Source organism: Furipterus horrens, unplaced genomic scaffold, assembly GCF_987537825.1.
Source record: "Furipterus horrens unplaced genomic scaffold, mFurHor1.1.pri manual_scaffold_12, whole genome shotgun sequence".
NCBI lineage: Eukaryota > Metazoa > Chordata > Mammalia > Chiroptera > Furipteridae > Furipterus > Furipterus horrens.
This window is the reverse complement of record NW_028327182.1, coordinates 67638244-67664917: the sequence shown is the minus strand read 5'-3', so window position 1 is coordinate 67664917 and position 26674 is coordinate 67638244. Positions and strand designations below refer to the sequence as shown.

Below are 26674 nucleotides of genomic sequence, written 5' to 3'. Positions count from 1 at the left end.
CACTATACTGTGGTCTATATCTATGAGGTATTTTTTTTTCTTGCTTAATTCTTTCACCTTTTTCAGTTAGCTTCCCAAATCCCCTCCTCTCTGACAGCTGTCAGTCTGTTCTCTCTATGAGTCTATTTCTATTTTGTTTGTTTAACTTATTCATTAGATTACACATATAAGTGAAATCATATAGTATTTGCTTTTCTTTGACTGGCTCATTTCACTTCGTATAACACTCTCTAGGTCCACCCATGCTGTCACTAAAGGAAAAGTTTCCTTCTTTTCACAGTCAAATAGCATTCCATTGTGTAAATGATTTTTATATTCTTTTCTTATCACAAAGATTACAACTTTAGGATCAAGGCTAAAAAAACCTGGATCTATTTCACAACTAAATATAATGTCTACTTAGGATTTAATATAAAATTTGTTTTTCTTGTTAAAGGCTCCAAAAGCTTCTAATTTTAAAATAAGACTTGAGAGTTGACTGTTCCGTCTTTTGGCACCTTTTGAAATGGTCAATTGATTTTTCTGTTTTTACTAATTGATGTGATGTATACTAATATTTAAATTTCCTAATATTGATCACTGAGTATCTTTTAATGGACTGCTAGATTTTGATTTCTAATGTTTTATTTATTCCTCTATATCTACGAGTCAGACAACTGTCTATTCTTTATTATATTAGCATACCTTTTGATATGTTGATGGAAGACATGCTGAATTTTTAACTTAAAAAAAATTTTGACAATCAGAAAAGTTTTAAATGTTAAAAGAACACAGAGACAGCTAATGTATTATTTTCCAACAATATGAAAATAGCAAAATTGTGATATATTTACTTCTTTATTGTTTACAAATAAATTTCACAGATAAAATTACATCTCCATCTACACATTATTTTCCTTCATTATCACATGAAGTAAGTATGATTAATAATGTGTCTATATTTTTAGTCTATATTTAAAGAAAATTTAATTATACATAAGTACTTATAAAGTACACATACTTATTGTGTGTACTTAAAATTATATGTGTATTTATATTGTATGCATTATTCAGCAAATTGTTTTGTTAACTCAACTTTAGCTTTATAAATCTATTCTTAACAGAAATAGTCTCAGTTCATTTAAATTTTTAAAAAATATCATCACTGTCATTTATTTTCTTTCCACTTATTTGCATGTTTAAAGAATATGTCAGTGAAAAACATGTACACATTTATTTATGCACATGTGTGGTTTTTTCTAAACCAGAGTTTCTGGACCTCATGACTGCTGATAATTGAGGTCAGAGCACAGTTTGCTGTGTGGCCATCCTGTGGAATGCGGGGTGTTTTGCAGCACCCCTGCCTCTGGTAATGAGAAATCAATAAAACACCCTTTCCCAAGTTGTGGCCACCAAAAGTGCGCCCTGACACTGAGAAGAATCTTCTGTGAGTAATATCAACCTATGATGATATGTTATGTATGTGTCCACCTTTAACAAATATTACAGAATTGTTCTTCAGATTGGTTGTACTAATGTAAACTCTCATAAGGAGTGTGTAAGAGTGCCTGGTTCTTCCTATTATCTGATTTTTGTTATTGTTGCAAATGTCACTGTGAAATGGTATCTGATTGTTTTTTAATTTGCATTTCCTGGATTACTTGTGAGAATATGTATCTTTTCATATTGGCACTCTGGGGATTTTCTTCTGTGAATGCTGCCTTTGAAAAAGAAACAAAGGATTTTCTTCATGCTTTAATTTTTGCAATGGTTTTAAAAAGTCTCTGTTTGAAGGTTTCAAAGTATATGCTTAGGAATTTCCTGGGAATGCTCATTTTGTGGGTGAAGACAGTTTGGTTTCCCTCTAAAAATTCATCTATTGATTTCTTATTTCTTTTAGAGTCAATTTCAGATTTGTACAAAAGAGTCTTATTTATTTAGTGTCACTATATATGGGGTTATACTCTTTGTCCATATTGCCAATGATAAATATTCATTTTTTTAGTGATTTTTGTTTGTTCACCTTAGAAACATCATGTGAGAGAGAAACAACCTGACCAGGGACTAAACGCGTAACTGAGGCATGTATCCTGACTGGGAATCAAACCAGCAACCTTTGCTTTGTAGGATGATGCCCCATCAACTGAGCCACACAAGTCAGGGCTTAAGTTTATACATTTATTGCATTGTGAAGAAAATATATCCTGTACAATTTCTGAATTTGAGAATATATAAAACTTTATGACCTAAGATATATGGCTCAATTTTTAAATATATTGTGTCTCAAATATGGTATTGATATGAGAAACTATATTTGCCAATATACTTTGTTTATTATTTTACTTTAGGCAATTTAAATTCAAAGATAAATACAGCTTTGGCCCATTTATCTTCTATGAATTTTTATTTTACAGTACTGCTCTTTATGTGGTCCCTCACATAAATTTTAAATATATACAATTTATCAACATTCACTCCTTTTACCTAATAAACTTCTCCATTCTTCCTTTCAATTATTCATATGTTTAGGTGTTTATCTGCATCCTAAGAAGTTCTTATATGTTAAGAAGAATTTAACATGACTTAACAAATGCAAAAATTTCCATATTTCTATATGTTACACATTGCTGATCAGATATAGGACACATGAAACCACACCTATTAATAATCATATTATGATATATAATGATATTTTATAGGCATTAATATAGTTTATATAATATATAGGAAATGATATATAGTACATGTGATATAATGATATAATTATATACATTATTGATAACTATATTAATGCATTTATTGATGTAATATATATGGTGAAATGTCTGACCCTCACATAGGTCCTTCTATCCTTCCTCCTCAGATCCTTCCTCACTGCCAGACTGGTCCCATGCTCTCCTCATTCTTTCTTGAAGGCCTCAGTAATTCAGCCCAGTTTTCTAATTTTTAAAGTTTCTTCCATCCCTCTACCCTTGGGTAGAGAAGAAAGCCTGGAAGGCAAGCTCACAGACGCCTCTTTAAAAGAGGTACTACTGAAAACTGAACTGAGCAGATCAGCAGGTGAACTGCAGCAGAGACTTCGAAGCAGAGATTTGGGAAAACAGAAAGTTCTGGTACTCCCACCAAGAGAGCTGCATCAGAGCCCTTCCTGAGCAGTTTCAGGAGACTTTACTGGAAATGCATCTGGTGGTGAGATGGTGCAGTGTGAGAGCCTGTAAGCTCAGGCTCTGGGTGGGACTCATTCTTGGCTTTGGATATCCCAGAGCTTAGGTTTCTCTGTAGTTTATTTCCTTATCAGCAGAGATGGCAGCAGAAAAGGCCTGCCTTGTGAGATTGTTGTGGAACTGAATTTTGGTTTGAATTTCTGTTATGTGCTCAACACTTCCCTGCCATGCCAATGTCTGTTTGCCCTTTAGGCTGGCTTTCACACAGCAGAATATTTGCCCTTCCTGACTACTTTACATTTCTCAAAAGATAATCTGCAAATGTTGGAAAATCTGATAAAATATAAAGACATTTCCAGGTCAAAGGTCTTACTTTACAGTGAATTCAACAAGCTAAATTTTTATTTGGACTGCTTAGGGTACCTCTGGAATATTAGCACCTGAAGAATCACACATCCCAATTTACCTGAGACAGCAGTTCTCATTAGAGCACACTGAAATCCTGTGGCGGCAAGACTCAATGCCCAGGCTGCATCCTCAGCCACTTAATCAGCATCTCTGGGAAGTAGCATGCATCAGTAGGTTTAATCCTCCCCAAAGGAAGTTGGAAATCACTAATTCAGAAAGATCACCCTTGTTCTTTGTGAAGGAAGACAGAAGGGAGAAGAGATACTAAACTACAAATATTATTCATTATTTACTACCTCTACTTTGGAAAATTGTTACTAGTATTTGGGCACAACACACTCATTTTCTCTATGTCCTTTTGTTGGGTTATATCTCCATCTGGAACATCCTTTTTATTGGGTGAACGCTTACTCCTCTAATCACTAGGTTATCATGTTGTCCAAGACATGTTTCCTGGCTGAGGTCTACAGGGGGCTCTCCTTCGTAATATCACACTCTAAGGTCTAGTTATGGGTCTTTTTCACACTAGGACTCTGGAAATTCAGCCACAGGTTATTTTACATCTTGGTATTCTTAGCCCCCAACACAGTGCCTGTAACCTAAAAAGAATTAAAACCTAAAATAAGTTATTTCTGTAGTATGCCATGTTCTTATATTATATAGCACTAGCACACTTTGAGCAGCTTCAGAGCAGTGACTATCTCTTATTTTTGCATTCCATGAAAAGACCATTGTGCCTGTAGATATAGTAGGTAATACCTGCTTCTAAACTGGTGAGAGAAACATTAGTAAAGATGTGTGTGTCCTTGGATTTATTTCCTGCAGCCTTTTTGATGGCTGGTCTTCTAGACTCCTCTTTTCTCTGCTCAGTATGCTGTCAGAACTCCTCAGTTCATTTCATTTTGCAAGAGCTCTCTGAGCATTCAATGCTCAAGTTGAGGCCAGAATGGTAAGCAGGAGGGCTGGGGGATGAGCCCTCTGGGCAGGTGGTTTGAGTGGTGGATGTCAGAGCAAGATCATCGCAGCAGCAGTGACAGAAAATGGACCAGAAGCCCATGAACAAAGCCAAGGGACTGAAATCTGTTCTATCTGGGGGAAAATTCTGGAGACCTTAAGGGGGATAAGCAATGATGGAATTTTTAGAAAAAGCACCTTTACTACAAAGCGGGGTATAGATTTTAGTGGCCAGTCAGTGTTAGGAATCCCAAAAGAAAGGCTTGAAGAACTAGAGGTAAGTAATAATGGTAGCCAAGCCCGAAACTGTAGCAGGGACATGGGGAGAGGTAGCCAGGTCTGTTGTATAAGTAGGAGGCATAGCTAACAGGACTTGTCTATGGTCTGGTGAGAGGGAAGGAGAGTTAAGAATAACATTTTAGATTTTGGTGTGAGTTGAGATGCATCTACTGAGGCAGGGAAGATCTGGTGAGTCAAACATCTTAAAAGATGCCGCAGGAAAGCTGGTACTAACAAGAGTGATGTCATTTAAGATCAAGGGCACCTCATCATCATTTGATGAATGTACTTAAACTCTGGGATGCCTGTAGTTGATGCTCAGCTAAATGTCCAAAAATGATGTTATTTACTTAATTCTGAACAACACAATGACTGGAGAACACAGGAACCAATAAATACAAACCCCTCTGATGGAAAGACAAGTAAAGACCTTCCGTGGGCTCAAAGTAAGTTTTTTTAGACCCCATGAAATAACCAAGAAAAGATATGCTGCAATCAGAGCAACAAAATTCAGAAATCACTTATTAGCTGATATGAATTAACATGAAAAAGTTAAGCTAAAGACCTAAGGGTATGACAAACATTAAAATAGATGTGAGGTGCTAAACAAAACCCATTAGCCTTCATGTACAGCAGAAGGAGTGAAATCAGTAGAGTGCTGGTATGCTATGGCCTGTTGCTGAAGAGAGCCTAATGACACACACTAATATCATTCCACGGATTGCATTTGTGTGATAAGGATGTGACCTAGCTCTGCAATACAGAGCTCTACAGCAATGGAAAAATGCAGCACTTATAAATCAATAAGTGAAGAAAGTTTGGGAATATCACTCTACTAACTCTGATTCCAGATGATTCTGATAAGATTACAACTTACTTGAATAATGAGAATTTCTTTCTATTGAAGTTCAAGCATCATCGACCCTTCTGACCACAGGAGGTGAGAGTGACTCTTTGAAGCACTTTATTAGTAATGATCACTCAGCAGTTTGTACTTGCCAAGAGGAAGATATTTGTAGAGTAGAGGGTAGAAGCACAATTAATGACTTCTGATGACTCAAACATGTGGGTTGGGCTCCACAGTGTTTTTGGAGTTCTTTTTAGATTTGTGTGACTGGAAGGAGCCACGCAATGGAGGAGACAATTCCACTAGCTTACAGAGTCTTAGATGCAGTATACATGGCTATGAATTCTCACATTTCACATATCTTATCCATAGTGTCCAGCTGTGCAGCTTGATGGAGCCATCTAATTGAATTTTAATAGTATATAAACATAGATATTACTGGGTATTTTTTAACATATAATTTTGATTCTATGGCCCTATACTGATGGTGGAAGACAGCTGAAACCTTTTCTTCCTCCAAGTTTCTGTAAGGAAGTTTCATATAGCTGAAAAAGTTCACTAGCAAAAGAGGTATCAGTGTCAGAACAGACCAAACTAACAAAATATGAAAATAAAAGCCCTCAACAGTAGTGCCAGAAAACCGTAGGTTAGGGTAAATAATAACCCAAGCATGAAAAGTAATGCCATTTTAAAAAGAATTATCTTGAGCAAAGGTAATATTTGGGGTGGGGGGTGGATAAGAATACAGCATTCTCAATGACAGTCAACGCATATTTACTCAGAACCTCTTCTGTACCAAGAACCAGTTCTATCCCCTTTCAATTCATTAATGATTCAGGCAAATATCCATCCCCTCATGTAACTTACAATCTCATAGCACGGACAGAGAAGACACAGAAGATATCATTAAAAAAAAAAAAAGTAAATTACAGAGCATGTTAAGGTGCTGAGTGCTATAAAAAAAAGCAAGTAGAACATGCCAAGAAGGCTTGGGAGTATAGCATTCACAGTTCAGGTGTCAGTTCTATCAGGAGATCACTGAGAAGAGAAGATGTCAGCAAAGTTTTGAAGATGTAAGGAAGTTAGCCAATGTGGAAGCTGGAGGAAGAACATTCCAGGAAGAGAGACAAAGTTAGAACAAACCTAGGGTGGGAATATGTCTGGGGCATTCAAGACATGATATGGAAGCCATAGTGGCCAGGTGGGGAGCAATAGTGAGACTAGAAGGAAGGATTGCACTGAGAGGGACCAGACCACACAGAACCCAAGAAGCTTCGGGTGGGTCACAGTCCTCAGAGAAATAAGACTGCAACGTCAGCAGAAAAATGCTTCAAAAAATTGCTCTGTTGACTGTTGCTTTGAGGATTGGTTCTTTATGGGGGACAAGGATGATCTGTAAAGATAAATGCCATAATCCTAGCAAGGCACATAAGTGAGTCACCCTGAAGTGGCAGCAGTGGAGAGAGTGAGAAGTAGAACCAGCTTCATGAGTCAACTGTGGTTGTGAAAAGAAATGTGTCGATGACAGTCCAAGGAATTTTATCTAGGCCACCTGTAACCTGAAGCTGCCAGCCTAGTGTGGAGCAGGTTCGGGTAGGGATGGGTAGGGTGGGCTTATCAGGAGTGCAGACTGGGACATGTTCTGTTAGAGATTTCTGTTAGATGCCCAAGTGTTTATGGGGCCATAAACATAAATTCATATAAGAATTTTCTCTATGTATTAGCTCCAGCACTCAATTATTTTACTAAGCTAATTCCTCTGGAGGCAACTAAGTTCATAAATTGATGATAGAAGAGGAGAATTTTTTGCTTCCTCAGATTGTGAGGAAGCTTCATAGAGCTGAGAGTTCAATAATAAAAGAAATGCTGGTGTTAGAATAGACAAAGCTAACAAATGAAATGTAACAGCTTATGTATAAATGCTCAGACCTAGATTCTAAAATCACAGTATACAAATATGGCTGTCTAAGGAAGATCTGGTAGGGATTCATGTAAAATGCAAAATCTCTGCATGTTCATTAATGATAAGGTTAACAGGAAGTCTCGGTGTGACAAAATCCAACAAACAAGCAAAAAATGAAGGAGGCCAAAGTGCTCTGCCTAAATTCTGAGAATTCTGAATCTGCAAGAAAGAGCGAGAAGTCAGCAGGCAGAGAGGGTAAAGGAACTTTTGTGGGAAGAAGACTGACATATTCGGGGAAGTTAAAGTGATGAGGCTGAGTCTGCTCAGTGTGACCGGAGGTCAAGTTTCTCTTCCCTGCTCCACTCTCCATGTCCAGGTAGTGCCATTCTGGCATGAGATCTCACAACCCTCAGCAATTCCCCTAATCAAGAGCTGTCCCTGCCTCAAACCCGCATGAGCTGCAATAGACCCCTTCCACTGAAATAATTCTAGAGTCAGAGACTATGAGCAATAGTAACCACGTAGCTACACTGTCTTCACTGGATTACACATTCCTGTAACTCTTCACTCTTTCCACATCTGAATTTCCCAGTATTCGGTGGTCAACTAGCATCTTCCCAGCTGAGTACCCAGTATCAGGACACAAAACCAGCAGCTGTAATCAGTGCCCTCAGGCGCTCCAGCCTTGGGGGTATGGCCATCCTATTGTGGCTCCTTTTAAATATTCCAAAAAATCTTTCACCTGTTATTCAGAAACCAGAGTTTGCAAGGCAAAACTGTGATGTGTTTCAGAAAGTTCTGGACAAAGCCGTGGCTCTTGCTCTCTCTCCTGCATGTGACTGTGGGTGATTCACTCACCCTGGCCTTGTGTCAGGCTGCGCTGTGGGTAAAGTGAGATAATGTATGTCAAGTTCTCAGATCAGCTCCCTTTGTTAGCCAAGCATTGAACAAACGTCAATTATTATGATTTTAATTATAACGCCTACATGAGTTCAGATTCAGCTGTGGATTTACAAGAACAAACAGAATTAGCTTCAAAGTGCTCATTCTTATCACTGTGTAAAATATAATTTTAGAGGTGTACGCACACATATAAACACACACATTTTATCATAGGATTCTACATAAATATCCATACCATGTTGTCAGTTTCAAACTCATCCTGAAAACTACACAATGCACGTCTGGTTGGAACCTAACACAATTCACTTGAAGAGACAGATGATTGCTGACAAATCATGCATTGCAAATCTTATCAAGGTCATCACGTCTTATAATTAAATAAGTGCAGGTTTTTAGAATTACAGAAAATCTGTATTTTTTTCTGCTCTAGCTAGCACAGAAAGAGAAAGCATTTGAAACATCTGAATTGATTTCTTTTTGCCCTAGGGAAAATGTGAAACAGGAAGTTTTCCAGAAGTGTTCAAGTTCTGCCTTGGGTCTTACTTTTCTTTGAGTCTCAGTAACCATACTAGATTCTTGTGCTGTAAGAGGAATAGCAGAGAAGCTGAGCCAAGGGGCCAATGAGAGACCAGTCTGAGACCTCTCAGGATATCAACATCACCTGCAGCCCACTGCCTGGGCCATTGTCCTTTCCATATCTATTCTCAGTCCCCATTGTCCCAGCTCACATCTGCTCCAGCCTGAGTTTGTCTTAGTGATGCAGTGGCCATTCCTCATTTTTCTTGGATATAACACAAAAATATCTCTTATCAGTGCTTGCTATATGCACTTTTCCAGAGGTCCCCAAAGTTTCCTTTGTATGTCACAGGAAGCCTCACTTCATCAAAAAAAAGCTATGTTGATTTTCACTGAAAAATCTAACTAAATTTGAATAACTGAAATAGGTAATTCATCACAGTAACATGAGAATCAAACTCCAGACTCAATACCCAGCAGAAGTTCAGGAATGTCCTTAGTGTAGCACTGCACTGAGGTGGAAGCATAAACTGGGAAAAAGACTGCCTGAGGTTCCAATTCTTTGATGTGAATTAAAGCTGTAATGTGGACTCATAATCTTTGCATTGACAAATATTACTTCAGTGATTTTCACATGGCTCCAATGGGAAATGGCTTTCTATGATAACAGTCAACAACACTAGCTGGTCCTTCTGCTGAACTCACTCGGGATGGTGCTTCTCTAAGTACTTGCGTGGCAGCCCACATGGTCCTCACTCACAACAGTGCTCTGAGGTTGGCGCTGCTTCACTGATTAGCAAAGGGAAGCATAGAGAGTTTGCATGATTTTCCCAAATTACCAAGCCAGAAGGAGGAATGTCCCAATTTAAACTCTGTGCTTTCAGCTAAGAAATGTACTGCTTTTAGCAGTTCACACATATTTATCATTGAATTTTCATGAAACTCAAAAGTCACCCCATACTGAGGACACAATCCTCTCCAATGGCACCCAGTGCAGCACTTGACTTTTATAGGCTACACAGGCACATTTTTGCTAACAGCGATTCATGTATATAGGTTTTGGCAATGTGGTTATATCTATAGGACAAAGACCAACATCACACCCTCCCCTGTGCCATGTCTATCCTATACTTCCTGTGACATACAAAGGAAACTTTGGGGACCTCTGGAAAAGTGCATATAGCAAGCACTGATAAGAGATATTTTTGTGTTATATCCAAGAAAAATGAGGAATGGCCACTGCATCACTAAGACAAACTCAGGCTGGAGCAGATGTGAGCTGGGACAATGGGTGATGGTTCACCCAGGCTCCAAGGATAATGCAAATGACAGGACTGTTACAGGGAAACGGTCACTTCACGCTTGATCCAGGGGAAGGCTCGGTGAACACAGTAGTGTGAGGTTACCAAGTGCAAGGGGAGGAAGAGGCAGGCAAGTGGGGCTAGGAGAGAAAAGGAAATGTCTTGGTTGAACATACATGGGTAGATATGACTGGTAGAGGGTCAGACTCAAGTGTGGACTACTGTTTGTTATAGTCACTAGAGACAAATTCATACACACACACACACACACACACACACACACACACACACACAGAACTGTGATTAAGTCCCTCTAAAATGGCAGTGGAGTGACCAAACACTTGAGAAGACTGTGGCCTCTCTCAACAAGCTTCATTAGTCTCTGAGAGCCATGCCTCCATTTACAAACGACATTGCTACCACTGGCAGAGCGAAAAGATTGCTCTCTAATCCATGTCTGTTTAGTGTCTCAATACAGTTATTCATAATTTATAATACAGTAAAATAATCTTTATTTATAAGGAGAAACAATTTAAAAGGGAGAGAGACAATGAGACAATAGCAACAGAGACAAAGACAGATGCAGAGGGAGGGAAAGGGTGTGCCGAAGTGGATGGATTCTCTGGATACACAGAAGCAGATGTGGAAATCATTGTCAGTGAGCATTTGCCTTGTGGTCCTGGGATGGGATTGGTCTTCACTTTGATGAGAAACATAATCACTGACATATTTTCTGACCCACACAAATTGGATTATGTAAGCCACATCCCTTTTCCTAGACTTTTGGGGACAAATATGTTTTGTTATTCAGAATTTTGAAGGGTGTTTTAAAGTTAATGTAGTGTTTATATCCTCAGCATGGCTGGGCAGTATCCCCTAATCAAAGATATTAATTATGGGGAAAAAACATATGGATATTCTCAATAAATGAGATATATAGAGATTGAAAATACTCATATCAATTCAGGTTTATATTTTGCTTCAGATGAGTTCAGTTTGTGTTAGCCTTTATATCAGCATGTGAGTTATAAATGCATGCTTATTTTTCAGAACATTTTGAATTTTGGAACTATAAATAATTAACTGAAGATATATACTAAGGTGCTTTAAAGTCATAATGATTCACTCATAATAATCCTAAAAAATGTGTTATTATATCTAATTTACTGATTGAGAAAGCACGACTCAATGCGTTTCACTCTCTCCTGATACAGGAGTGACTTCCTATTTTCCTAACTTAAAGATAAACATACTGCTTGACCATCTAGTTTCTATTTTCTTTACTTGGCAGAAAACAAAGTTATTACTTGACTGATACCCAGCTCCACTCCTAAATGCTGAGACAACAATAGAGAAAATTTCAAAGAACATGATAGCAATCCCTTCCTCTAAACTCCTTTAGGCCTATTCTGCTTTGTTGCCTTCATCATCTAGGAGACTTCATTTGATATGACAGAAAAGCAAAGTTTCTAACAGATTTCCAAGCTAGGGGGTTTCATAGTTAAGTTGGCATTTACCAAATGTTAATACACCCTGAGTGTAGTAGGTGGGATTAAAGAGGCACTTAGATAAGAAGCTGTGCAGTGAGGATAGGGTAGAACGAGCCTAGTCAGGGGAAGGAATTGGTATCAAAATGTTCAGAACTTGGTGTTGCATTTAAAGAACAAAGATATGAGAACATTTGGGAATTATGGTAACTTCTTGCATCAGGTGCTGGGAAAATGGATACAATCAAATTGGAATTCTGAGAACAGAAACAGAACTCTAAAATGAGTGTACTAACCTAGGTATGCTAAGAAAAGGTATATTTTTATCTGTTTTTTCCAAAATTGTGACTGTGAAGACAAGAGCCTTAACATTAGATGCCAGTGTAAATGTCTAAACTACAAGGCTGATATAGATGTGGCACTCTCTGCTTAATTACAGGTGAGAATTCAACCAGATAGGGAGATAAGCACTAGGAGAGGTCTGGCTTACACTACATGCTCTGTAAGTTGTATATATTACAATTGTGATTATCATTTATATCATTTATAATAGTTAGTTAGACCTAGATTATACTACCTCCTGTCTAGAACATTTTTATTGGGAGCACTTTCAAGCTTTGCTTGCTTAAAATGTGTGGACAATTCAATATTTTGTTATATCACAAAATCACGAAGAACCACCCTCAAATAAAGTTTGTTTTTCTTTACCTTTAAAAAAAATTATGTGAGACTTCCTCAGGTTAAGATCAATATGAGTAATAAACCCTTAGCAAAAAATGAACTTTCACTGAGAGTTCATTGCTGCAGCACACTGTGACAGGTGTACTCCCGGGCAGTAATCACATGTTCAAATACTTAGTGAATTAGAGTTTCCTTTCACTAACACAAGGTTAGAAACAGGTCACACACTCTGAGTCAAACGATTACTAGCTTTCAGTTTGTAACTCAAAATCTGACCTTTGCCGAAAATGTTACTATGCAGCACCACAATCGTTTCCATCATTAATCAATATGAAGGGAGATTAAGAATAACTTCTTCAGATTTTGAAGCCCAACTGTTAGCATTTCATATGAAAAATTGAAATATAACTTGCAAAACAAACAGTCATGAAAAGCAAAAATAAATCACAGGAAGACTCATAAATAAAACAGAAACCTTTAGAGATGAACTTTTTTATTTTTCTTTGCTCCTGCCTGACTGTGGAGAGTCCACCACCTAGTGGAAATTCTCAGTAAGTTCTCAATAATTGCCACTGCTCAAAATGTTAGAGACCTAGAGACTTTTTTCCTCTTGTTTTAACAATCTGTATAGGAAGATTCTATGCAAAGTGTTATATTGTTTTCATGCAATAGGAGCTGATGTCTGTGCCTGTACCACTTATATTCTAAATTTGAGTAAGAGAACTTTTCTGCTTGTTCTAGATATTGTCTTGATATTACAAACAGAATAGTAGTTTTAGGTGCAATAGCACTGAAGTAAACCTCCATAAATTTTCATGTCATACTTTAAAAACTTTTAGTTCTAAAAACAGACTCAAAGTTACAAAACACTATTCCAACTTTAATTATAAAGCATTAATTACAATAATGTTTTCTTCTCTCTGGAGTTCTAATCACATAAGAAATGTGGTAAATATTAAGTACATTCAGTTCACAAGTTATCGTTATATGTTTGTTTCATGTAGGTAATGAATTGCTTTTAATAAAGAAGGGAAAGATGAATTTGAAGAAGGCATTCTTTCAATTTTTGTAGTGTTTAAGACTCAACAAACATTAACAAATTTCATGACAAGCTACCCTGTGGAATGAGTAAGCAAAGGGATAGTCACATGGTAATGTAGGGATTGGTTTGTTCTATTTAATATATATGTTAACATTTTTTAATCAGATAAGTATATGTGATAGTAATAGCACTCAATAATAGTGTTTATATATACACACATATGTAAGTATTTAGGAATATGTATGTGTATGTGTGTGTGTATATGGTGATATCTTTTACTTGTGTGTACTGATTTTAAGGAGAAGACTTAGAAGGATCATCAATTTGTGAAATATTCAAAAACTAGCAAGTTCAGATTTATGATACTGATTGTAAACAAGCAAAACATTTCTAAAATTTTGGTACATCATATATATAATTACTAAACAAAAGATTAGAAGTACTGAAATGCAAGAAGATCCAGCAATATTGTAACTGTGAGAAGACCCACATAACTAATCACAAAAAAATATTGTGATATATAATGTATTTTAATTTGAAAAAACAGCTTGCTTTATTATTAAAGAATATTTTGTCTGTGGAATTCTTATTGTACAAATGTTCTAACTGATACTTTTATGAATCCAGAGTGGTGGTGTATATTTTTTATTGAGGAATGTTGTTTTGTGCCCATTAGACATTTATAAAACATTTTAATAAAATAACTTCTTTGTTCAAGGGAATTGAATTATTCATTTTGCTGAGTTCTTTCCTGTTGGAGCTTCTCACAAAGCATCTCCTGACTGTTTGACTTTCTAAATAGGCTAAATGATTCCAAACTCTCTTTTGCAAAGAGAAATGGGTGTTAGAATTAAAGCTCAATAAAGAAATGCTTATTTTCTCCCATACATTCATGCGCTTCCAAAAACTGGTCCAAACCACAGACCGAGAAGTCAAATTATTTTTTTGAATGGCAGATTAGGTTAGTGCCTTTTTTCCCCTTCATTGCTCTATGTCCATTATGCCAAACACACACCCATGCACATGCACACACATAAACACACACACACAGTAGCACCTTCTAAACCAGTGGTCTGCCATAGCTTTGAGTTTTTGCTTGTAAGGAAGATTTGGACTTTCGGCCGAGATGGAGGCATAGGTAGACATGCTCTACCACCCACCACAACAATAAGAAGAAATACAACTACCTTAGAACTAAAAGCAACCAGAAATACCAGGAAACTAAACTGCATGGAAGTCCAACAAACAAAGATATAAAGAAGAAATACTCATCCAGACAGGCAGGAGAGGTGGAGCCGGGGCAGAGAGGACATGGTGTGGTGGCAGAGGCGGTGGCAAAGCAGTGGCAATGGCTGGCCAGCAGAAAAGGCCGTCACACATTATAAAAGTCAGGAGGGACACCTGGGGAGTTATCCTAGCCCCTGACCAGACCACACAATTCATGGCTCCAGCACTGGGGAAAATAAAGCCTCATGCTTCTGACTGTGAAAACCAGCATTGATTGGGGCAGTGGAAGGTACTTGTAGTCTCTCAGCAGAATCCATTTATTTAGAGGACCCCCACGGTCCTAGAATGACCACAGGTCCACCAATTTGGGAACAGCAGCCATAGCAACAGCTAGAGAGGCACCATCCCATAAAGAAAGCAGGAGAAGTGACTGGAAAAGGGGAGAGTGCTGAGCCAATTGGCATTATTCCCTCTCAGACCCTTCCCCCCCACACAGTGCCACAACATGATGAAATGGGTCGCCCTGCACTGACAAATACCTAAAACTCTGCCCCTTACAATGTAACAGGTGTGACAGCTCTACCTAAGACACAAGCAAACGCTGGCAGAGAAGCATGGCCCAAAAGAGGGAGCAGATCAAGGTTCCAGAGACAAGGAGATAGCCAACCTAACGGATGAAGAGTTCAAAACACTGGTGATAACAATGATCACAGACTTGATAGGCAAGATTAAGTATGACAACTGCATAAGGAAAGAAATGAAGGCTATACTAAGTGAAACAAAGGAAAATCCACACAAAACCAGTGGTGAAGGGAAGGATGTCTAGGTTCAAATAAATGATTTGAAACATAAAGAAGAAATAAATAGTCGATCAGTACAGACTAAAGAAACAAGAATTGAAATAAATGAAGAGAGGCTTAGGAACCTCATGGGCAACTTTAAAAGTGCCAAGATCTGAATCATAGGGGTACCAAAGGGAAAAGAGGAAGAGCAAGAAATCAAAAACTTATATGAAAAAATAATGAAGGAAAACTTTTGAAATTTGGTGAAGGAAACAGACATACAAGTCCAGGAAGCACAGACAGTCCCAAACAAACTAGACCCAAAAAGGACCACACCAAGACACATCATTATTAAAATGCCAAAGGTTAAAGACAAAGAGAGAATCTTAAAAGCAACAAGAAAAAAGATGAAGGTTATCTACCAAGGGGTTCCTATAAGACTATCAGCTGATTTTGCAAAAGAAACTTTGCAGGCAAAAATGGATTGGAAAGAAGTATTCAAAGTGGTGAGAAGCAAGGACCTACAGACAAGATTACTCTATCTCACAAAGTTATCATTTAGAATAGTAGGGCAGATAAAGTGCTTCTCAGACAAGGTTAAGCTAAAGGAGTTCATCATCACCAAGCCCTTATTATATGAAATGTTAAAGGGACTTACTTAAGAAAAAGAAGATCAAAACTATGAACAGTAATATGACAGCAAACTCACAACTATCAACAATAGAATCTAAAAAATAAAAACAAAAGCAAACTAATCAAACAAGCAGAATAGGAACAGAGTCATAGCTATGGGGTCATTTGGAGGGTTATTAGCTGGGAGGGGGAAGAGGGGGAATTAGGGAAATGATGAAGGGATTAAGAAGCATAATCAGTAGTAAAAAAATAGGCAGGGGGATATTAAGAATAGTATAGGAAAGGGAGATGCCAAAGACTTACATGCACACCCATGGACATGAACTAAGGGGGGGGGGGACTGCTGGAGGGTAGAGGGTTACTGGGCAGAAGGGAGCAAAGGGAAAAAATTGGGACAACAGTAACAGCATAATCAATAAAATATACTTTACAAAAGAAAGAAAAATTTGAAACAAAGTAACTCGAGACTTTTCCTCACAGCCTACCCTGAATAGCTAACCCATGTTTTCCAATCTGATACATTTTCTCCCAGGAACATGGCTAATTAGAGACAGTGTAGAAATATAAAAAGTTGATTCCAGGTAATGGGTCTTTTCAATACTGATGTGGTATCATATATTCACTTCAGTGCAAGCCTCTTTGTGGCCTGAGTTTGATTTCCTCTTTTATGGAAAGAGGGAATTGGATAAAGACATTTCTAATGCTCTAGGAGCTTCAAATCTCTGTTTTTAAGATCACTAAACCCTGGAATGTTATGCTTCAATTTTAGCATGTTCTTTTTCTTCTCAATATGTGTTGTTTTGGGGACAGTATACTTCAAAAGAGTCTATCATTTTAAATAAAACACAATTTTGACAAGTCCTTAACTTCTATTTTTCTTCTATTCATAATGACAAACCATATGTATACTGCTGGGTATAATATTTTCAGAGAAACTGAATGAGTGTGATGAGTAATGTCATGGTAAACCAGGATACAGCCAGTTCATCCCCTTGCCCTGGCTTTATGTCCCACCATCATTCAACCTCACAGCAATGGCCATGACAGTTGTTGTCCTGTAGCTTTTCCATCCAGTGCTAGGAGCTCAGCTCCCTTTAAACTCCGTTGCACTGAAGAACCCCTCTCACTCTAGCTTGCACATGCCATCCCCACTTTACTGTCCAGTCAACTTTTCCATCTCCACATCTCAAAGCCAGCATGACTGGCCCTCAGAGCCTGCTCTTCCTCCCCAAGCATTCTTTAAGTTTTCTCACAAAACTGCTGATAAAATTATGAAAACTCACACCATTCTTCTTGAACCCCAAATGTCCAATAAATTATAAACCAGGTGTGAATAGATATCTGAAATTAATTCTCATCTCTTTCTGAGTCTAGTTTTTCCATGCTCTGTATCAATTTACTGGGGAGTTTGGATCAGCACAACCAGTTCCCTCTTTCTTCCTGCTAACTGTGTTGTTCTCATCCAGATTCAAATCTGGACCAATCCTTCTGGGAGAACACATGGGATTATGCACTGGGGAAATGCACACATTGCATGACATTCCTCAGCTCCCTATCTTTATGGCCACCTCAGCTCCATCTCCATCCTATGAATAAATCACGTCATGGAATAAACACTTCCTGCCTCCAGTGCAGAAAATCAGCCTCCAACTTTATGCATGGTTTGTCTCAAGCCATTATGTAACCTCATCTGTTATTAATGAATAATAATTGCCCAAATAATATTTTCCGTTTTTCAAAAGACTAACAAAGATCAGGAATGCATAACTAATGTTATATTCAAATACCAAAAAGAAATATAAAAGTTACATATGCATACATTTTTATTCTTATCTGAAAGCTAGGACAGTAGAAACATAAGTTAATGTATGTACCCAAAACTTCACCTAAATATACAATAAATGATTATATCCTCTTATACAGATTGTTCTAACCCTACATTATCCAATTATTTTCTTTTAGTCATATTTATTCTCTAAAAAATAAAAATAAAATTTAAGATTGCTAAAGTGCAATCAAAGTTTGAAGGTAAAACTACTAAATAGAAAATACATGGTCACTTACCGGTGTGCACATAAATTATTAAGGTGAAGTCCATATTTTTCCTCAGCAGATAACCCATCCATCAACAAGTAGAAAATGAGAAAATTGCTCTGGCCAAGAGGTTGTGAAACAAGTCTGGATTTCTCTAGCATATATGTATAAATTCTGGCTGGTTATGAAAATAAAAATGATTCTGTTAAATGGGATTATTAGTTTCATGTCCATAAATTTACACATATTAATTAATTATAGAGTTAATAATGCAGTTTCTTTTCAAACACAGACCTTTTCTAAACAATATGACTAGACTCTATATCTTAGAGAAAATTTTAGGGCCAGAATAATTAAGCAGAAAATAATGACAGTTCCAATATACCCTCTCTCTTCTCTCTCCAACACACTGTTTCTGCTATCATTACCATTACCATTAGTGTGGAACATTTACTAACATAGATAAACCAACACTGACACATTATTAAATAAAGTTCATAATTTACACTGGTGTTCACTCTTTGTGTTGTATAGTTTTATGGGTTTTGGGAAATTCATACTGTCATGTATCCACCATTACAGTATCTTACAGAATAGGCTCTGTGCCCAAAAAAGCTCCAGTGCCCCATCTATTCATCCCTCCCTTTCCCCTAATCTCTGGCAAGCACTGATCTGTTTACTGCATCCATAGTTATACCTTTTCCAAAATGTCACAGAGTTAGAATCATACAGTATGTATCCTTTTCAGACTAGCTTCTTTCACTTGCCAGTGTTTGGTGGTGTCAGGGTTTTAGATTGTAGCCATTCTAGTAGGTGTGCAGTGATATTTTACTGTTGTTCTAATTAGCATTTCCTAGATGATATATAATGTGGAGCATCTTTTCATATGCTTAATTTCCATTTTTACTCCTTCTTTGGTGAGGCGTCTATTAAGATATTTTGTTGCTATTTTAAATTAGGTTGCTTGTTTTCTTACTGCTGAGTATTAAGAGTTCTTTGTATATTTTTGAGAAGTCTTTTTTTAATCAGATATATCTTCTGCAAATATTTTGTCCAAGCCTATGGCTTATTGTTTTATTCTCTTAACAGTGCCTTTTACAGAAAAGAAGTTTTTAATTTTAATGAAGTCCAGCTTATCAATTATATCTTTCATGGATTGTGCTTTTAGTGTTGTATCTAAAAAGTCATTGCCAAACCCAGGTCACCAAGCATTTTTCCTTTATTATCTTTTTAAAGTTTTATAGTTTTGTTTTTACATTTAATTTATGATATGTTTGAGTAATTTTTTGTGACATGTTGGTGTCTACATTTTTTATTTATTTATTTCATGTGAATGTCATGTTGTTGCAGCATCATTTGTTGAAAACACTGTCCTTTCTCCATTGAACTGCCTTTGTCCCTTGGTCAAAGGTAAGTTAACTAACTTCAGGTGGGTCAATTTCTGTGCTCTCCATTCTATTATATTTCACTGATGTATTGGTTCATCCTTTCAACAATACCACCCTGTCTTGATTACAATAGCTGCATAGTAATTTTTTATATTGGATAGCACCAGTGCTCCAACTTTGTTCTTCTTTTCAATGTTGTGTTGGCTTTTCTGGTTCTTTTAATTCTCCATATAAACTATGTCAATATTGACAAAGTAACTTGCTGGGATTTTGTTTGGGACTATGTTGGATATATTGATCAAGTTGGGAAGAACTAAGAGTTTAACAATATTGAGCCATTCTATCCATGAACATTGAATAGCTCTCTATTTATTTTATATCTTCTTTGATTTTCTTTCATCAAAGTTTTGTAGTTTTCCTCAGAAAGATCTTGTATTTACATATGTTGTTAGATTTACACCTAAGTATTTCATTTTTTGATGTTAATAGAAATATTTTGTGTTTTAATTCCAATTGTTCATTGCTGGTATTGAAGAAAGCAATTGCAGTTTCCACATTAACTGTATATCCTGAAACCTTGCTATAATCACTTATTAGTTTCAGGAGATTTTTTGTGTCTTTGTTTCCATTCTTTTGGATTTTCTACAGAGAATTATATCAACAAAGACAGCTTGATTTCTTCTTTTCCAACCTGTATACCTTTTATTTGTTTTACTTTTCTTATTGCATTAGCTATGACTTCCATTAAAATGCTGTAAAGGATTGGCAAGAGGGGGCATTCTTACCTTGTTCCTGACCCAACGTAAAACTTGTGTGCTCAAATATAATCTACAACAAGAAATGTCCTTGCTTCTAACAAAGGTACCAACAGAAACCCAAGATTTTCTTTTTTAATGTCTCACAACTTTAAAGTATTAATCATATTGCTATGATGTGTATAACATATATTGATTATAAAGTGCTTTATAGATACTAGAAAGTATTACTATCAAACGGATCAGAACATTATATGGCCTTGCGATTATTAAGGACCAGGGATGTTAACAATACTCTCTCACAGCTGGAAACACTGCAGGGAGAAAAAACTACAACAAAACAAGTATATTTTGAATTTATGCAGATATAATTTAATATATAGAATGCATGCTAGAAAACTTTTAAGGCCTATGCTGAAATTTATAAAAAGGAGCTAAATCATGGTTTATAGTATAATGATAGATAATGAAACAGATGTTTCAACAATAATGTTAACATTCCAGTTAGGGAGCAAGATCAGTAATGTGTCTATAAAGTAATGAATGCCCAGTGTGAATAGCATCCATTCATTTTGCTAGTTTACTGTCGTCTCATGGGTCCAGTAGTAGGACTAATTCCTAATATTCATTATTTTGGTCCTCTGCATTTAAGTATTACAAAACAATCAAGAAAGCCACATTATAAATATATGTAGTTGAAATTTATCTCAAAATAGCTGAAAAAATGACAAAGGTATGTTATATGGGGATCACAATCCTGATTTTGCCTCAGAGACAGGGCTGCAATTCAGAAATTAGTGTTATTAGAATTTATGGCTGTATGTTTGAAATATAGAAAACCTTACTGCTTCCTGAGCATTCTTTTTATTTAAGTTCAGGCTTATTCTGATCATTATAAATGGTCAATAAATTGTTATGTACTTGAATTTTAAATGCAACTGTGAATACTGTAGTTTTCCACTATGATGCAAGAATTAATGGTCAATAATTTTTTTGGATCAAAAGGTAGCAGTTCTTAGGAAGGCAAATGGATTTAATTATTCCCTACATTTGAAATATAAATAACACTTCATGTAATGAGTCTACTAATAATTATCCTAGAGTTCAATCTCTAAAAGCAAAAATGTTAGGTCTCTCAACTTTGTTTTTCTAGAAAAAATCTACTTGAATAAATGAAACCACTATTACAGTGCTGTGCCTGTTATAAATATTGCACATAGTCAATTTAGCCAGTCAGTATGATAATCAGTGTTTTTTAAAAATCTCAAAATTAATACACATTATTAAGTATTTTTTAAGACACATTTTAGAAAAAGTTGTCTTAAGTGCAGAAAAAGGACACTTTCAAAATACCTTTTTAATTCATGGCATTAAAGCCTGAAGGTGAGTTTAAAATTAGGATGAAGAAGTGTAGTTTCTTTTCTGTTTTCTATGTGTATTTAGTCAGGTGACTGGTAATTTCAAGTTGACGTCTTATTATTAAATTTTATTTTCTTTTTTGCCTTTCTAAGCAAATACTTTGCTGAAAAGGATTATTTAATATGAATAATATTAACCATGAAGTAATTATTTAATCAAGAGAATATTTTAAAAAATGTATACACATAGGAAATAAACTGCCATAGTTGTTCCCTTCTGTTATTGTCTAATCATCAACTAAAGAAATATCAACGGAGAATGGTGGGCTGAGAGGTGACCTTCTGACAATCGTGCTCAGAGAAATGGTTGACCTTATACCCACCTACCTGTCTCAGCAAACATATAGGCTTAAATTTAAAGCAGCATTTAAGCCTAATCCAATTCCACATCAAAGAGTGACTTCAAGACTTTTAATCTAAATTCAAAAACAGTGCAATTACTAATCATCCTAGTTAGTACATCTCCAACAGTGAATAAAATTACTGTGGATTAGCAAAATTCTGATCAGTAGGAATTTTAAAAATACGTGTCTTGAAGTAGCTTTGGATGGGAGAAAACACAAAATAACTAAAAGTTCAAATTTCCATTTGAGATCTTTTATGTCAGAAACAATCTTGAGTAGATGTATACTTGTGACCCTGCATCTTTTTTTGTAATCTATATAAGAATATATGTTTCTCAAAAAGTTTTGGTGACATAAAATATATATGTCTGCAGATTGTGTATAACATAACATGTAGGAAAAGTACTTTACAGAGCTCCAATTTTTGTTCAATATGAAATAAATTAGAGGATATAAACTTCCCTCTCCTGCAAGAAAAACAAATGCCTGCCTTCACTGCTCTTTTGACTTCCAGAAATCCCCAGTCCCAACTCTCACCCTGCCCCACTCATCTAGTTATAAATTATGACCTGTTCCCAGAAAGTCCCATCATGCCTTCCATTAGCAATCACCAAAAGTATATTATTGATTAATATAGCCAAATATTCTCTTTCACACTTACACATTTATTTTGACTTCATTATTAATGAACATTAATGCTAGGGTTGGAGTAAGTGAAAGGTCCCTCAACTAGGAGTCAAATGTATGGCAACTAGTCCTGAATCTGACATTGCCAATCTCCATTTCGCTCTTAACTTCTCTTTGCCCATCAATAAATGAAGATTAAAATACACAGAGGTCCCAGGCTTCCTATGTACTCCAAGAGGGAGGGACTGCCATTAAAAGTCTCTATTGTAGAGCAGGTACTGTGCTAGGTGCTTTTCAAACATTGTCTCATTTAAATTCTATTGCAAACCTTTTTTACATTTAAACCCGAGAGACTTATCTCCAAAGCCCAGGCTGTTTGCACTAAAAGATGCTGTTCTCCAAAGGAGATAAGATCAATTAAAGCTCTCTGAGACTTTTAAAAGATAGTCCAACTGAGAGTCCAATACTAAGGATAATTGATGATGATAACAGTTAGGGCAAAAACTCTTTTCTGGTTTGTTTTTAAAATGAAGATTTGAAAAAAGACAAGGTCAAAGTCTTAATATATTTTCCGCCTCATTTGTGTTAACTCTAAGGTTTAAGTTTCCCAAGCAGATAGCATAATCTTGGCATAATTATTTGGAGACATTTCCAATTGTTAGTAAATTTCAATTTCCACTTAAATATGTCTTCAGGGTACAGAGAAGATAAGAAGCCAACTATTCTCTATGTTTTACATGTAGATTCCGGGTCTTCTTCCCTTTGTAGACTCATCAGCATATTTCTGCTTTGCTCATTTTAATGTGATAAAGTGCTCTAAGAAAAAAAAAGTCCTATCTTAGCATACACAAATTCTAATTATGAAGATAACTCAGCTCTGATTTATAAAATAATCCACAGTTAATTATTGATAACCTTCCTTATCTATTTCACACTCTCAGTAATATGTGTCCTTCATTGGCAAGAATAAGTTCATCATGGTTTTTCACAATTTCCTCCCTGAACCGAATAATGACTGCTTCACTTTATTGTTCCCTTTACAATGCCATTCCTTAGATTCATTAACCCAACAGATACGTAATGTGTGCATACTATAAACCAGGGCAGACAAGGTCTCTGCCATCAGTGGACTTATATCCTAAAAGCTCTTGGATAGTAATATACTATATCATATTTTTTTGACCCTGGCTGGTTTAGCTCAGTGGATTGAGCGTCGGCCTGCGAGCTAAGTGTCGCTGGTTCGATCTTCCAGTCAGGGTACATCAGAGAAGGAAAACTCTGACTCCAAAAAACCTCCGCTGCCTTGCGGCATACCTCTTCAGGGGAAAGGCTAAGGGAGTAAACCCCGACAGAAAATCCGGAGCCGGAGTCCCTAAGGCGGTTTGACGTTGTAGTCAACACCGGCAACTCCTGCGGCGCACCTGAACCCAAGCTGTATCGACTCCGTCTTTCCCTTGGACCCTTCAGCTGCGAAGAGAGGGGGGGTCTGCTGCATGGGCAACAGCAGACCCTCCATATTACCCTGCCCAGGCTCTGTAGCTTCAGCGTCATCACAAGATGTCGATTCAACATGGGAGGAGACAGATACCATGTCACTCCCGAGTCGGACTGCACAGCCATTCTCGGCGGTGCAGACAGACTCTTAAGAAGCTACATCATCGTCTCTCGAGACGGACGGCTGCCGATATCATATTTTATCAGAGAAGGAAAACTCTGATTCCAAAAAACCTCCGCTGCCTTGCGGCATACCTCTTCAGGGGAAAGGCTAAGGGAGTAAACCCCGACAGAAAATCCGGAGCCGGAGTCCCTAAGGCGGTTTGACGTTGTAGTCAACACCGGCAACTCCTGCGGCGCACCTGAAGCCAAGCTGTATTGACTCCGTCTTTCCCTTGGACCCTTCAGCTGCGAAGAGAGGGGGGGTCTGCTGCATGAGCAACAGCAGACCCTCCATATCACCCTGCCCAGGCTCTGTAGCTTCAGCTCCACTGGAGAGGACACTCCAGCATCATCGCAAGATGTCGATTCAACACGGGAGGAGACAGATACCATGTCACTCCCGAGTCAGACTGCACAACCATTCTCGGCGGTGCAGATAGACTCTTAAGAAGCTACACCATCGTCTCTCGAGACGGACGGCTGCCGACGACGATATCATATTTTCATATTGACTGTATTTATGCTATGCTGACCCCAGGAGACAATAAAAGCTATCAAGTCACTCCACTAAATATCAGAGCACCTGATCAACAGTTAACAGGGTCCTTTGTATTTGGATTTAGAGAAGGTGGAGCAGTAGACAGTAGCTTTAGAATAATCTAGTGCAGGTGTCCCACCTCAGGTCAGACTACTTTTAGCATATTAGGAGTCAGCTCTTTCATTCTGCTTGAAGGTATTCAGTGTCAGGGTGAGAAAGCACTTTGCAATCATGAGGAAATAAATGAAAAGTTCTTGTGATTAAGTGAAGATATTCCTTCTCTGAAACCTTTCCTAACTTTTTATAGTATGCATAACAAATCTTAGTACTCATGACGCTTTCCATGGTAGTGGATATTTGAAGTCACTTGTCATATTTCCCTTGAGTCTTTTCTTTTTTAGTGTAAACGTATTTAATTTTTTCAAAGGTCACTGCAAACGTGGCATTTCCATTTCCACTCTCCTGATAAACATTCTCTGAATACATTCTTTTAAAAAAAATTTCATTGTTATTATATTACATTTGTCCAAATGTTTCCCCCTTTGCCTTCCTCTGCCCAGCTCACCCATTGCTCCCATAGTCAATCCCCACACCGTTGTCCATGTCCATGGATGATTCATACAAGTTATGTTTAGTTATGTTTCTGAGCAAACAGGGTCTCGTTCACATGGCACCTTGGTGTAAGACCCAACAATTAGTGCTGAGAAAACAGATCTTTATTTACAATATTCCAACCTGGGGGAGCCTAGTAGCACTCCTACTCAGAGCCTCATTCTCCCACAAGACCCAACATTTCCCTTGCTTCCCAAAAGGCTATCAGCCATAATCAAGCCGAATAGTTCCCCATTCCTTATTTGTCAGTGCTGTCCTTGAGGATCTAGGGTATGTTGTCATCAGCCTCCATATAATAGTCCAGAAAAGCATGTACCATGTTACACTGGATCATGGTGAAGTCCAGGAAAGTCGCAAGTCCTAAAAGAGTGTCCTTTCCACATGGCCTGAGTTCTAAGAATCCGTATAGAGTCTGGGTCTGCAAGGCAGAGTTCTTGGTGACTTCAGAGTAACCTGGAGCTGGCATGATCAAAGCAGCAGCATGCCCTCTTTCTCATTAGCACAGGCTGCAGGACCAGATCATCCCTACAAACTACATAGCTGCTTCTTCACACATGGTTTTTACAACCTGCTGCTCCATCACACTCCTGTAACATGCTTCTTCCTTTGTGCTTCTCCTCATGGCAAATGGGGGTCCTCTCCTACATCAGACCTCATGGTGGACTGGTAGGGTCCCTCTGCAATCTTTCAAACCATGTGGCCCAGTACACAAATGGCTGCTGCCTTTTGTCTAAATCCTAACCATGGCCTGTGATGCAGTGGGTATGGTGACTAGGCATGGCCACCTGCAGGAATCTCGCACAGGCCCCATGAGCTCTCTGCCATCACTCTATGGTTAAAGTTCCTCCCATCTCCCTGTTAACAGGTAATGGCCACAACTATCTGCATAACTAATAAACTAGCTACCAGCCATAGATATGCTAAGTACCCTTAAAACCATATTATTTCATTCTCTCATCCCCAAAACTATTGGCTGGAGAGAATTTGGGGATTCCTGCTCTGCCCTGTTACACTTTTACTAGTCTCTCCCCTTCTTTCCACCATTATCCCACTCCACCCACCCCTCTAGTCTCTGTCAGTCTATTCCATGTTTTCATGCCTCTGGTCCTTTTCTGCTCATTAGTTTAATTTGTTCATAAAATTTTTCTTATAGGTGAGATCACACGGCATTTGTCTTTCACTGACTGGCTTATTTC

The 26674-nt window shown here is 37.4% G+C and overlaps 1 protein-coding gene across 1 annotated transcript in view; it reads right to left on the bottom strand.

The window, feature by feature from the left end:
* The window catches only part of MYO16 (myosin XVI), a 654868-nt gene that overhangs the window by 304131 nt on the left and 324063 nt on the right, over positions 1–26674 (bottom strand). Inside the window, exon 17 of the mRNA XM_090257968.1 lies at positions 18171–18318. Within this exon, the coding sequence (XP_090114094.1) occupies positions 18171–18318 (148 nt within the window). The remainder of the gene's footprint in view (positions 1–18170; positions 18319–26674) is intronic.